This window comes from Candoia aspera, chromosome 1 (genome assembly GCF_035149785.1).
Source record: "Candoia aspera isolate rCanAsp1 chromosome 1, rCanAsp1.hap2, whole genome shotgun sequence".
In the NCBI taxonomy this organism is placed as follows: Eukaryota; Metazoa; Chordata; class Lepidosauria; order Squamata; family Boidae; genus Candoia; species Candoia aspera.
Genome location: NC_086153.1, coordinates 31509000 through 31523969, shown reverse-complemented (window position 1 = coordinate 31523969; position 14970 = coordinate 31509000). Strand labels below are relative to the sequence as shown.

General features: G+C 40.5%; 1 protein-coding gene across 3 annotated transcripts in view; it reads right to left on the bottom strand.

The window, feature by feature from the left end:
* Nucleotides 1-14970, bottom strand: part of CCDC88A (coiled-coil domain containing 88A) — a 100008-nt gene that overhangs the window by 36487 nt on the left and 48551 nt on the right. For all 3 annotated transcript variants that reach the window (XM_063301292.1, XM_063301276.1, XM_063301283.1), the window contains exons 16-19: nt 13618-13745; nt 5611-5752; nt 3451-3627; nt 1858-2019 (exon numbers count right to left, since the gene is read on the bottom strand). In XM_063301292.1, the coding sequence (XP_063157362.1) occupies nt 1858-2019; nt 3451-3627; nt 5611-5752; nt 13618-13745 (609 nt within the window). The remainder of the gene's footprint in view (nt 1-1857; nt 2020-3450; nt 3628-5610; nt 5753-13617; nt 13746-14970) is intronic.

Here is a 14970-nt window from a genome sequence, read left to right as displayed (position 1 = left end):
GCATATGAAGACAATTTGCAGAACTGCTGGATTCCACTTCCCACTGTTCACAGGGCCATTCTGACCAAATGTGTTCCTTCTATAGCAGCGGTCCCCAACCTTTTTGGCACCAGGGACCGGTTTTGTGGAAGACAATTTTTCTACGGATCGGGTGGTGGGGTGGTGGTGGTTTTCCTTGGATTCACAAGACACACATCAGACACTAGGACCGGCACAAAAACCAGCAGGTTCAGGCAAGGAGCTCCAGCCTGGTAACCGCTGGAGGCTTCAGCAGCAGCGCAGATGAAGCTTCGCTCATTCACCCCCCCAGCTCACCTCCTGCTGTGCAGCCCAGTTCCTAACAGACTACAGACCGGTACCGGTCCATGGGCGGGGGTTGGGGACCGCTGTTATATAGGAAGGATCTTTGGAGAGAGAGAAAGGCAGAAAAGACCCACTGAAAATGTCTGCTTAACTGGACTTACACCATTAGGATTTCATACCATGTATGGTGGTTAAATTGCTTCCCTGCTCCACAGTCTCAAGCAGACACAAAAAAGTTAGGTAAGTGGATTTATTGCAGAGAATTAGGAAGCTACGTGAAAACAGTTATCTAACAGCACCTGGAATCCTACACTCCATATAGATTAATTCCCCATTAGACCATTACAAGAACAGTGAGACACAGGGACTGAAAACAGCACAATCATATGATCTTCTGTGGAATGGAAGTATAAAGTCCAAAGCCAGATTCCAAAGAGCAGGACCACTCTGTGGTCAGGTAGGATCATTAGTAAACAGAAAGAATGAATTGGTATTGTTTGGAAACTACAGAAAAGACTTGCAATCAAATGTCTTATGTTCTTCACATAACATCACATTAATGAAATCACTTGCACTGTGTGGTTAAAAGCAAGGTTTTAACTAATAATTCTACAGGTAGTCCTTACTTAACGACCCTAATTGGAACCAGCAACTCCGCTGCTAAGCAAAGTGGTCACTAAGTGGGAAATCACATGATTGCAACTGTGCTTTTCAGCTGGAAAGAGACAAAACTGGTCAGTTTTACACCTTCAGCTTTTGTTTGCCTCCTAATCACTCCCCCACCCTCTGGAGTGCCTGCTTACTGTCTTGTACGTAGCAATGTGATTGTGCTGCAGCCTGGGGCTGGGAGCTACAGTATGCAAAGAGCTTACAGCTTACAGTACTTTCTTAAAATCTTCCTTTTCAAGCTCTCCAATCTCTCTGATCTGCGGGGGGTGGGGGATGGGGGGAGAAAAAGCAAGCAATTTCTGTAGGCAGTCTCTCCTTTGCCTGACCCTTTCCTGCTGCCAGTGCATGTTCTTGATGTGTAGAAGAGCAAACAGCTTATTCTCTTGAAATCTTTCTCTCCAATCTCTGTGCTCTGCAAGGGGGGAGAGAAAAAAAACGCAAGCAATTTCTTGTAGGCAATCTCTCCTTTGTCTGACCCTTCCCCCCTGCAGAGCAGAGAGACTGGAGATAAAGAGATTTCAAGTACTGTAAGCTGTTTGTGTAGCATGTCTTCGGCTCCCAGCCCCGGGTTGCCAACCTGATTGCATTGCTTTCAATGTGTAGAAGAGCAAACAGCTTACTTTCTTGCAATCCCTTTCTCTCCAACCAATCTGCTCTGCAAGGGGGGGGGGAAATCAGAGGAAATCACAGGTCAGACAAAGGACAATGCATAGTGACTTTAATGGCAATCACATGATTGAGGGATGCTGCAATGGCCATAAATCAGCTGTAAAAAAATTTTTTTGGCACCGTCCTAATTTTGAATGGTTGCTGAATGAATGATCAGTAAGCAAGGACTACCTGTATGTCGTGAATGGAGAAAATATACATATATGAAAACAGAACCTGAAGATTGGCATTTTGAGTTTGCAGAGTTGTATTTTGCTCCTGTAAGGAGACAGTCTGTCTTTGAAGTGCTAAAATCTGAGCTTGCAAATTATTATTCTGTGTCTCAAGTTGCTTTAGTTGCGTTTTCAGGGCTTGCTTCTCTGCCTGCAGAGTTGCATTCTTTAGGAATGAAACAAAACATATTAAATGCATGTACCGTTCAGTAAAAAAATCATCATTTTTAGAATTCTATATAAAACATTCCAAAATGTCTTAACTTGCAAAATCGGTAAGATGAAATCACAAAATATAAGCATAACTTAAAAACAGACAATATTAACGCTAAAATCCCGTATTTCATTCTGTAACTAGAGAGATATATTTACACAACACAATATATGATTTAAGAAATGTAAATGTTGACGTTGCTATGATTGGCAGGGCACATCCAAATATATTAATACGACAATAAATAAAAGATGTCTCCCCCATGTACATTATATTGATTACATAAAAGTATATGTACTGCTACAACTTTCATAAACGTATATTTAAAAGATGCCAAGATATCATTTAGAGTGCAAAGCAAATATCAAGATCTCTATCACTTTTTGTGAAAGATCTTAGGTAACAACCAAAGGTCAAGTGTAAGGATGGTAGGTCATGATGAAATATTCATTCTTGATCCTCAAAAGGTGTGTCCAACTGCAGTGGAAGATCAATATACTGATTATCTATCACCAAACTCCTTTAGCAAACAGGGGGCAAGGGAGATCACAGTGACAGCATTTGCTATTGGCAATTTAAGAAACCTGGTGAGAAGAGGAGTCAGAGGAAAAATGAACAGTAAACGCTCTGTCCAAGGTAGGCGAAAAACATCCCTCAAGTCATCTCCTGCTCTGCTGTACAATGATGGCAATGATCATCCTCCACAGAAGACTGAGTGGTGAGAAACCACAAATAGAAATTGAACTACTGAAAAGGTGTAGCATTCATCTGCGACGTTCAGCTTAGAGAGTCAGCTTAGAGAGTCAATAAATACTGTTGTTTATTTATAATTTATAATATATATTTAGCGTGTGCAAGGGCGCAGCGCAGGTCAGGAGGGAGTATGCAAGAGGCATGGGTGGGACTGATCATAGAGTCACTCGACACAGAGTCGAGAAGTCACTCAGTGAAGCACTGGAAATGTGGACAACTATCTACTGATTTTATTCCAAGTAAATGAGGCAAAAAGTGTGTCCATCCCACATAGATGATAATTTAGCACTGCATGTAACAATGAACCTCAGAACTCTTCTTTTTGAAGGCAAAGAAAATAAGAATACTGGAGAAAAAACAGAAAAGTAAGTATTCTGTGAAGATAGAAATTATTTTAAAACCCACTAAGAATTCAGATGTTGCTGCTTATGCAGCAGTCGAAAGTGAAGGGGAAGAAGGGAACCATGCTTTGGGGCATGCACACTACAGGCCTGCTTCTTACTAAAAATGAACTAAACAAAGCCCGCACAGCTCTAGAACATATAGTCTGTACAAGCATATCACCTGTGTAAGGCCTACAAAAACCATAAAGTGTTTAACAGCTCCTAGTAAAACAAATGAAATACTTACATTCCTTTCAACTTCAATTAATCTGTCTTTAACCTTCAAAAGTTCTCTAGTAGTTTCTTGATTCTCTCTTTCCCATTTATTGACAGACTGACTTTCCTCATCAAGTTTTGAAGAACAGCTCTGTACCATTTTCTCCTCCTCTTGTCTTTGCTTGAGGGCTTCATAATTCTTTTTCACCTAAAGATAAATTAATTCAATTTTTAATATACAAATATTAATTTATCTTCTCTTTAAGAACTCAAGGTAGCATACATTTTAACCCCATAAAAACCAAGTGAAGATTAGGTTGTAAGTCACTAGTAAATTAAATGATTCAATGGGGACCTGTACCTACTTTAAGTCTCCCCAGTTCTAGCCCAATAATCTGAACACTATTAAGGCAACATGACAATTATTCATTTCTCTAACAGTCCCTTTGTTGTGAACTGCAAAAATAAACAGGATAAGAATGTAACTGCAAATAACAACCTGATCTCAAGATTTGACACATTATTATAGAAATGCTGAGAATAAGATTTAACACCACTTGTTATCACTTACAGTTGCAGCAATACTTCATGGCAAATATTTAGGGTTTGTTTAGCCCATAGCAAGATTTACATCTAATGACTGCATTGTTAATTCATTAATTCAGTATTTAATTTATGATATATTTTTTAGATTTTTTTATCCTGCCTTTCATACCTAATACTCCTTCCTCCTCCTATTTTCCCCACAACAACCACCCTGTGAAGTGAGTTGGGCTGAGAGAGTGACTGGCCCAAAATCACCCAGCTGGCTTTCATGCCTAAGGCGGGACTAGAACTCACTCTCTCCTGGTTTCTAGCCTGGTGCCTTAACCGCTAGACCAAACTAGCTCTCAATAAATTTTTGATTTATCAAAAAAACTATACAGGCCAATACACACTTCAGACTATAATCCTATACCCATTCATCTGGAGTAAGCCCTACTGAACACAGATAGAATTAAGCTTCCAAGCACTCAAAAGAACTATACAAATTCTAAATATTCTTATGATTCAATAATATTTAGTATATTTTTAAATGATATTTATTTTTTCCTCTAAAATTCAAGAATCAACATTCACACTAATAGAAATAGTATGATGCAAAAATTAATGCTACCATCATCTTTTGGGTAATTGGGAGTCAACCAGGCAGACTCAATCCAGTAGAGTGAAGCACTTGCAAGAGAGGAAGAAAGAGGATAGTAAAAGGCATTCTGGTAAGCTAAGACTTAACAGCTATTCCCCCTCTTCCCTATTCTATTTTGCTTCTCCAGCAGCTCAGAGACAGCAAACAGGAAGGAAACTGTTTTCTGTCTCTCAACTGCTTGAGGTCTGTTTACAGATCTACATAACCATACACTGATCTTAGGGGGGAAAACAGTTAAGAAAACAAAACATGCATTAAGCCTGGGAAAGAGAGAGTGAGAAAGATCAGACCAACTTCACCCTAATTCACGGGGGTATAAGAGAAAGGGAAGGAAGACACAGTCAGGCTTTCAAGATTCTGTCAATGTAGCCTATATCAATAAAGTATAGTTCCAGTCAACTTGGAGTCAGTTTCCTGGCATGGCCTACCTTGCAAGCCTGACTGCTTGCTACCAACTCATTGCCTGTTTTCTCTTGCTGAATTGCATTAGGATAGATAGATGAGAGGTGGAAGCCCCTTTGAGGAAATCATTCCAAAAAGCTGAGAGTGTGCAAGAACAAAATTCTTTGGTCTAAATGGATGAGAGTTGCTTATGTTGCTACATGTAGGTAAGAGCTGGAAGTTTTCCAAAGGGTAAGGAAATGTAGCATTTACCCCTATTCTTGCTGAATTCCTAGAAAGCCTAACTACTGATGTAGTGAACATCTCATTCCCACATTTCTCTTCTTCCCCAACTGCTTTTCCCTACCTGCTTTAAACCAGGTTTACTTTGAACTTGTATCCTTCCTGAAAAAAAAAGTGTTGGTTTAAGAGTGGAAAAGTACGGTTTGTGGAAAACTGTACTTTAACAACTCCTTTGCTTTAAAATTACCAGTGCTTGTAAATAGTAGGCATATTTTATTTTATGGACTTGCAATTTAATAAATGTTGTAAACTTTTTATAAACTTAAAAATAAGTTTCAGGTATTACATCACAAGACAGGTGGGAATATTTTTTTAACTTACTGTCTTAAGCTCCTGGCGCAGCTGTTGGTTTAGATTTGTTGATTCTTCTAATCGTGCTTCCAAAGCAGCAATTTTTTCTTCTTTTATTTCAAGTGATTTCTTCAGTGTGGATTCTAACCTTGACTCCAAAAGTTTGTACTTACTGTTTAATGAAACAATTTTAATGAAGTTGTCATTACCAATAATTCATTTTAAATAAATCATAAATATGTCAGCTTAATAAATTTGAAAATGCCAGACTGACAGTTTTGGAATTAATTTATTCATCTATGTAAGGAAAAAAAGCACAGTTCCTACATGAAACTATTTTGTGAAAGATTATACAAAATATGTGAATCCAGTATCCAATATACTTGCTACTTCACAACGTTAATAAAAACTGACCTGGTGTTCTGCACACATGTACAAATATGGTACTTCAAAGTTTGTTTTGAGATATAATGGAGATGGTTTCTAGAGAACTCCTAATTTTCGAACTAGCCATATCTGCAACTACATATTCCAACTATGCTGTACTACTACACTATACCCTCCTGAACAAGAAATTTTTGTAATTGTATAATGCATACCAAAGGAGTATGAAAAAACTTTGCAACGTACCTATAGAAATGTTGCCCTCTACTCTTCCCCACAACACTCTAGTCGCTGATTTTATTAAAAGGCATAGGTTTTCATGTGAGTTGTACCTCACTTCATCAGATGCATGGAGTGGTAGACAAACAGTAACTTAGAAGTCCTGATTTATTGTCTATATATTATTTTTCTCTTTCTTTCAGCCAAGCAAATAAAACAACCAGAAAATGACTGATTCATATGACACATGAAACTTGAAAATGAAGCTCCTGGTTTGTTGCTTTTGAGCAAGCCAGGATAGTATAAGCCAGGAGTATGCTTTCTTTCTGATAAACTAGGATTTACTCCTACTCAAACTAGGAGTAGAACAAAACAGGAACCCACATTTTATTTTGGGCATTGTGTAAAAATTTCTATTTCTGGCTTGTCTGCTGTCATAAATGGTAAAAAAGGTGCTGCACCTCTAAACACCCTGTTTGTCAACACATAACAAAGCTATTCTCTCTTATTATATAAGAACACAATGATTTAATTGTACACAACAATGTGTGTATAAAATAAGGCACACAATATGAGAGTACGTTTTGGATGGTGTGAACTGCAGATGGATGTTTGGATGTGGGGACAAGGAAGTGTCATGAAAAAAAGAATGACAGAAAAAGATTACTGGTTGCTGCTCTTGGCAGAAAACAGTTGCTGCTTTTGGCAGACAAAGTGAACTATATGCAGAGAGTAGGAAGGTTTTGAAGTTCTGAAGAAGATACGCCAAGGTTGATTGTAAATGCAGTGAAAGAAACTATTGTGGTTGTGGCTAAGAGAAATAAAACATAAGACAGAGTTGATGGCAGAGAATTTTTGCCTTCTGGGTGCTTATATAAGTTACTATTTTTGTTTTGTGGGGGTCTCTGTTCTGTTAAAATTGGTTGTGTGATAAATAAAGAACAGGTCTCTTTGTCCTTGTTGCAGTTATTATTGATAGGGGGAACAGATCACTTCAGGAGGTGGAGTTGTTTTGGGGGATTTGGGAGGGATGGCCGATTAGAAGCTCCTGGAATAGGGGAAGGGAAGTGGGACCTGTACCAATTATTACAGAATATGGAGTACTGGCAGTTATTGCCTGCAATCAGAGGTGAGGAGGAGGGATATTAGCAACCCCTTTTTTCTGGTAAATGCCACATCAGTGGTGAATAAGACACACTGGGTGATTTAATAAGGCTCCTGGTTGATTTAATCTGGGTTGGTAAGGCCAACCCAAGGGACCATCTTTTCCCAGTTGTTTCTACCCATCCAATCTGGTCCAGCAAGATGAGCATGCTCCAGGTCCTGTTGGCCAGGAAATGCTAGTTGGCAGGGCCCAGGAGGAGTGCCTTTTCTGCTGTATCACCCACACTATGGAACATCTCCCTTCAGAGATTAGGATTGCCCTGACCCTGCTGGCCTTTTGTAAAGTCCTAAAGGCCTGGTACTGTGCCCAGGCCTGGGGCTCCAAGTGCGTGAAAGATTTGGTCTCCTGGTTATACTAACAACCGCTGATTGTGACATCCTCCTCGGCTGCTGTGTATTTTAATATTTGTATTTATGATGGAACTTTGTTTTTAATTTATGTCAAGATTGTTCGCTACCCCAAGTCACTTGCTGAGATGGGTGGCCACACAAATTGAACAAAAAACAAACTTGGAATGGTTGGTAGAGACATGGTTGGGGGAAATTTATTGCAGGACCGCCATTCCCCAGTCACATCTACCCGGCCCACCAGAGAGGGGAGGCAGGGCATATTGCAGGTCCCTTCAGTTAGAGAGGTACATCCAGTGGGAACAAGGAAAAGGGCCTTCTCCATAGTGGCTCCCTCCCTTTGGAATATCATTCCCCCAGATATAAAATTGGCCCCCTCCTTGCTCCTGTTCCGGAAGGCCGTGAAGACGTGGTTCTGTCAGCAGGCCTGGGGACCCCAAGCTGCTTTGGAGCCAATCAAGTGGCTGGTATGAATGTGTTTGCTGCTGTCAGGGGGTGTCTATTGTGTTTTTATGGTTTTTAATTCTGTAAGCCACCCGGAGTCACCGTGTGAGAGTTGGGCAGCCTTATAAATCTGTTAAGGAAGGGAGGGAGGGAGGGAGGAAATTTAAAGAAATTTATATGGATGCCCATCTAACCAGAGAAACTCTGGGTGGTAAACAAAGTTGAAAACACAATATAATTTTAAAACTAAATTAAAAAGAATAACCTGAGGCCCTTATAAAAAGTCTCAAACCCATATATCACATACAACCATGCCAGAGCCCCATTAATGTCCTGGCTCTAACGTTTTGAGGAAAAACCCAAATTTTCACTGCCTTCTTGAAGGCCTGCAGTGTCAGGGCTGCCCCTTTCTCCATTGTCAGGGAAAGACTGTCCCATAAGGCAGGTGCCATTACAGAGAAGGCATCCAGAGATGGGTGATGTCATGAGGATTTAATGTCTCCTGTCAGGTTTCTCTATACATGATCAGAGATGAGAAGGAGAACAAAAACCAGGAAAATTGTCATAATTGCAAGAAATTCTAGTTACCATTCCAGGCCCAGGGTGTGAGAGATCAGGAGTGCATAGTATGTTTATCAGGAATAAGATGAACAAGACAGCCTGGAGAATCTATTGGTGTATCATGTACCCCACTGTCTGACAGTCTACCTGCCTGAGTTGGCAGACCTGGTCTTGAAGGAAGGGTTGAGAGTCCTGAAGTTTTTTGTTCTCAGGGACGTCAACAACCATGCTGAACTAGTTCTGCTTATATGACACCTTTATCAATAAACTAGGAGACCTCGCATGCTTGTCCTATGTTTTTGGATCATTTTCAACATGTACTTCTTGGGGATGTGGACAGGATGTTTGGATGAGTTTAGACTGCCACATATCTGTCAGACTCACTTCCCTTCTTGACTCACAGTGCTGGAAGGGATCAGTTGAGGAAGGTGTTCTTTTTGATTAACGGTATCTTCCCCAACAGAGGACAAGTGCTATCTGCCCTGAAGTCCTCTCTGGAAGGCATCATTGTTAGATACCTTCCTTTTCAACAACTACAGACCAGTATCAAATCACCATTCCTGGCCAAGGAGGCTAAGAGTGATGGTATGACAACTCCAAGTGCTCCTGGTTGGAATTGATTATCTGGTTAGAACTGAGACAACTTTGGTCTTCATGATGGACAATCTATTGAGAGAGAACAGGAGCAATGTTCCTTGTTGGTGCTCCTAGAGAATTCTAGAGCTTTTGATACCATCAACTATGGTATCCTTAGCATTGCCTTACAGAGCTAGGGGCACAGCGTTGTCAATGGGTAGGTTCCAGACAGTACCACTACTAGAGAATTAGTGTTCCACTCCAAAGCTTTTATGTTGTAGGGTTGCTCTGAGTTTGATTCTGTTACCCATATTTACCACCAAGTCTATTATCACCTTTCCATCCTTATGAGGTGGGTTGGGCTTCATGGTTGCCTCCTACTTGGGCTGAACTGCAGACAGGATTAGGTACAAGTTGAAACTGAATCCAGACAAGTTTATCAGTCCTGTAGTCAGAACAGATCTCAAACAATTGAAAAGGACATTCTCTTTTTTAGGTGGTGGCATATTTCCCCTTAAGAATCAGGTGTGCAATTAGGAGATGATCCTTGACTCCGTGTTGTCCCAGACTGCTCAGTTCAGCATGTTGGAGAGATGTACCTACTCCCATTTCCACATGATTTACTAGCTGTGTCCTTTCCTTGAGAGATCTTATCGTTTACATTCTGGTTAACTCCTGATTAGATAATTGCATGGCACTTTAGATGGGGTTCCCTTGAAGGAGATCTGGAAATTTTAGCAGGTATAAAATGCACCAGCCAAGCTCTTGTCAGGCATCATGGGAAGAGGATATTACACCACTTCTGGCTAAACTGCATTGAGTAAACTTCTAAATCAAATTCAAGGGGCTTCATATTATACTGTATTTCTCCGCTCTTACTGCATCCGCAAAATGCTGCCTGGCAGCCCTGTTTAGGATCACCCGATCCCTGTTGGGGAAAGGGGGTCCGGAAAATCATCTACAGGGCCGTGCGGAGGAATTTTCAGAGCATGTGCAGGATAAAATCGCTCATATTCGCTCTCAGTTGGACTCCAAGTGTGAGAAAGAGTCTGTGGAGATGCCTGGGAAATGTACTTACCCAGTTATCTGGGAACAGTTTGATCCTGTTGGACCTGACAAAGTGGACAAGATTCTCCGGACTGAAAATGCCACCACCTCTCAATTAGATCCATGTCCCTCCTGGCTGGTGAAGGCAGCTCAGGAGGTGACGTGCGGTTGGGTCCAGTCGATGGTAAATACATCCTTGCAGGAGGGGGTGTTTCCGGCGGCCTTTAAGGAGGCGCTGGTGCGCCCCCTCCTCAAGAAACCATCACTGGACCCTACTATACTGGATAATTTTCATCCAGTCTCCCACCTCCCCTTTATGGGGAAGGTGGTTGAGAAGGTGGTGGCATTGCAGCTCCAGAGGATCCTGGAGGAAGCAGATTATCTAGACCCCTTTCAGTCAGGTTTCAGGCCCAGATGTGGGACAGAAACTGCACTGGTCGCACTTATGAATGATCTCTGGTGGGAGTGGGATGGTGGCAGTGCATCCATCCTTGCTCTCCTTGACCTCTCAGCGGCTTTCGATACCATCGACCATGGTATCCTGTTGGGTCGGCTCAGAGAGTTGGGGGTGGGCGGCTTAGTTTTATGCTGGTTCACCTCCTTTCTCCAGGGCCAGTCCCAGTTGGTGTTAGTAGGGGAGGAGAGGTCGGGCCCACATCCCCTCCTCTGTGGGGTGCTGCAGGGTTCAGTACTCTCTCCCCTCCTACTTAACATCTACATAAAACTGCTGGGTGAGATCATCCGTCCCCATGGGGTGAGGTATCATCAGTATGCCGATGATACTCAGTTACATCTCCATCCCAGGGGAAGTAAGTGATGCTGTGGCTGCCCTATCCAGGTGCCTGGGGGCTGTTGGGGTCTGGATGGGGAACAACAGGCTTCAGCTGAACCCTGGTAAGATGGAGTGGCAGTGGGTTAACGGCCCCATAGCTCCTAGGAATTTGCCATCTTTAGTTCTGGATGGGGTTGCACTGCCCCAGACAGACTTGGTGCATAACTTGGGGGTCCTCTTGGACTCACGACTCCTGCTCGAAGAGCAGGTGGCAGTCGTGGCCAGGAGGGCCTTTGCACAACTTCATGTTGTGCACCAGTTATGCCCCTTCCTGGAGCAAGAGGCCCTTCGGTCACTCACACCCTGGTCATCTCCCATATAGACTACTGCAACACGCTCTACATGGGGCTACCCTTGAAGAGTATCCGGAAGCTTCAGTTGGTTCAAAATGCATCCGCACAAACAGTGATGAGTGCTCCGAGATCAGCACACGTAACACCCTTACTGTGCGAGCTGCAATGGGTTCCAGTTTGCTTCCGGGTCCAATTCAAGGTGTTGGTTATCACCTTTAAAGCCCTACATGGCATGAGTCCAGGTTACCTACGGGACCGTCTCACCCCCATTACATCAGCCCGTCCCACTCGATCGTGCAGAGAGGGCATGTGGCGGACCCCATCTGTAAGAGAATTCCATCTGGCGGGGTCCAGGAGGAGGGCCTTCTCTGCAACAGCTCCCACCCTTTGGAACATCCTTCCCCCAGAAGTGAGGTTAGCCCCCTCCCTCCTGGACTTCAGAAAACAGCTGAAGACCTGGTTTTGTCGCCTTGCCTGGAATAGAGAGGGGAAGAGCCATTCTTGGGGCTGGTTGATTCCCTAGTTCTGCAAGGACCAGTTTTATGCCCTTATGGTTTGAATTAGATCCGCCATGGGTTGGATTTTATTGCATTTTATGCTGACTGATTAATGGCTGTATTTATGATTTTATTGAAATTTTAATTGTTTTTATTGTGAACTGCCCGGGGTCCCCCATGTGGGGGAGATGGGCAGTGATAAAAATTTGATAGATAGATAGATAGATAAATAAATAAATACACACACACACAAACCTTTAAATGGCTAGGCCCCACTTATATGGAGAAATGGCCCCGGAGCTTGCATGTGTTCAAAGCTAGACTTGAATCTATTAGAGCCAAGGACGTTTTTAGTGATGGTCCCAGTATTATAGAAATATGAAAATTTATTTTCATATTTCAACATTTCCTCCATAGTGGTGCTGTTTTTAATTTGTTCTGGTTTTAATACTGTTGGCTTTTTGATTTTGTGTTGTATTTTGTATTAATTTTTGTTTTAAAGGCAATAATTGTTTTATGATTTTTAACATTTTATTTGCTTGATTTGATTGTTACGTATTTGACAGTTGTAAACTGTAGCGAGTGGCTTTGCAGGGAGCGTTGCATATATAAATACAAATAATAGAACAATATACATTTGTTGATGTATATGCCACAAATACAGAATAGATACATTCTAAAAAATGCAACCATGCCGCAAATGTCTTATCCACCATAAAACTATTTAAACATTAAGAAACTGTTTCCTTTCCTAGTAAACAATATACTGTAGTGTAATTACATTCTGGGGGGAAAAGCATCTGAAACTTCATACTTTCATGGAAAACTATTTAACCTAACAAAACTAAAATATTACATAATATTTCCTCACTCCACTTTACTCCCCCACATACTCTCTATACCCCCCCCATCCAAATACTGAATTTGCTTTCCCCACACTTCACTCTGACCTAATTCCCTAGATATTAAAAGCTAATTATGGAACAAATAATAGAAGATATATTTTAAAATAGGGAAAGCACTGATATTTTCCTTGAGGCTACATACTGAAAGCTTGTTGCAAGATATAAAATAATGAGGCTCATTAACTTTAGAGATAAAAGATACTAAATCTGCCATGATCATTATGTTAATCACTGCTAATAACAGACTGCAGTACCAACTATTATTCTCAGTTGAGTAGTACATTGACAGAAGAACTAGTCAGAACCTGAAATTCTGCCTTTCTTAACAATCTTCTCCTTATTTCCACAGGATATACCATCAAGTAAAGGAAACAGATGTTTGTATGCTATTGGTATTACATTTGCAGATATAGCAAGCTACGGACAGCCAAAATTGTTTTCAGAGAGAATGGTTGCGCTTCTTTTATCTGTATATTATATGAAAACCATTTATTTTCCTATTACTAGGCTCCAGAATCTAAATCCATAAAACCATCACCACTAAAAAAAACAAGAGATATATTCTCTGCTACCTTTGTACAAACACCTTAGAGCAACTTCATTAATTTGCAGCATTTCTTATGATAACATCTGACAAGGTGACTTAAAGAAGTGCGTATTTTCTCAGCACGCTATGTGAACAATAAACCCTTGAAAAACAACTGGGTAAAAACATCATGGAGAGTTATCCCCCAATCTAATCCAGAGAGTCTTTTACATACTCATACCTGTCATCAGTACTTTGCTCATCGTGTAAGAGGCGTTCCTTGTTTAAACCTATCTTTTCAAGTTCATGTGTAAGCTTTTCTAAGTCATTATTCATCTGCTGTGTCTTCAGTTTTTCACTCACCAAATCCTTAAAACAGAACAATGGATTGAACAAATGACACTATTTACTATCTATTACAGCTATAACAAAAAAGACATAGATTTTCAGAAAGTGATTCCTAGAAAGATTAGTATTCCTGTATTACTTATACTTGTTTTAATCTGATCACTTTTTCAACAGTACATCTGTCAAATTTGTTTGGTATAAAAGAAACAAGATGGATACATAGAAAAAGTGGTAACTGTCTTTCAAACCACTTTCAACTCTCTCTCTACTATACTGCATTCAGATCTAGTAGAACAGCAGTTGAGAACAAACTAAAATCTATGATATATAATTTTATATCCAATAATGGCTTTGCTTTAGTGAAATTTTTTTTTACTTCTCTAAGTTGCAATACTTGAAGTTTTGTAATCCTCCCTAACACCAATGCCTCCATACCTTCTTTATTCTACCTATGCTGATTCTCCCAAACTTCTGGTTTGGGATTTAGAACCCTTGTGAAAATTATGCAAGCTTACACATGGACCTACGTGGATAGGACTGAAAGACAGAAATTAAATTCCCTGCTTTCTGCTATGAGAAAGTTACCATTAGACAGAAATGACAGGTATTTAACTAAACTTAAAAATCCAGAAAAGTAGTAATAATAATCTACAGAATGTCCTGAAACAATTCTGTGGTTTACAAAGATTGCTTCCATAGTAGCCCTTTTCAATGAAATTGCTATCCTGTTTGCTCACAGTATCTAAGCTACAAAGATGCCAAAGGGTTGTTTTCTAGTTTTCTCTGTACTGTATTCCAGTATGTCTTTTAAAATAAAAACCTACTTCATGTTTTCGGAATGATCCAAACTTCTTCATATACAGAGAAAGCCAAATGAAATAAGCTTATATTAGACATAACTAACTTAAAAATCACTTATTCCAAATGGAGTCAAGGATATTCCAGCACTATCTTGTTCATTGTGGACAAATTTCCAAAAACCACTGTGCTTTTAATTTAATATGTTCTTTTTAAAAATTCGACTCCATTATTTCTCACTATTAAGCACAGCAGGAAGTTGTTTGATTACTAGGTCTCACAATTAAGTAGCTTCTGTGTAATGTTGATTACAGTATTGTTTTCATTGTTTCTACTGTTGTTTTATAGCAAAATAGCTGTAACTTCAGGATAAAACAAAAACAATGAAGTAAAGCGGTACACCCTCTTTGTCAATTAACTAAGAGCAAGATGTAAGAAAGCAACAAAA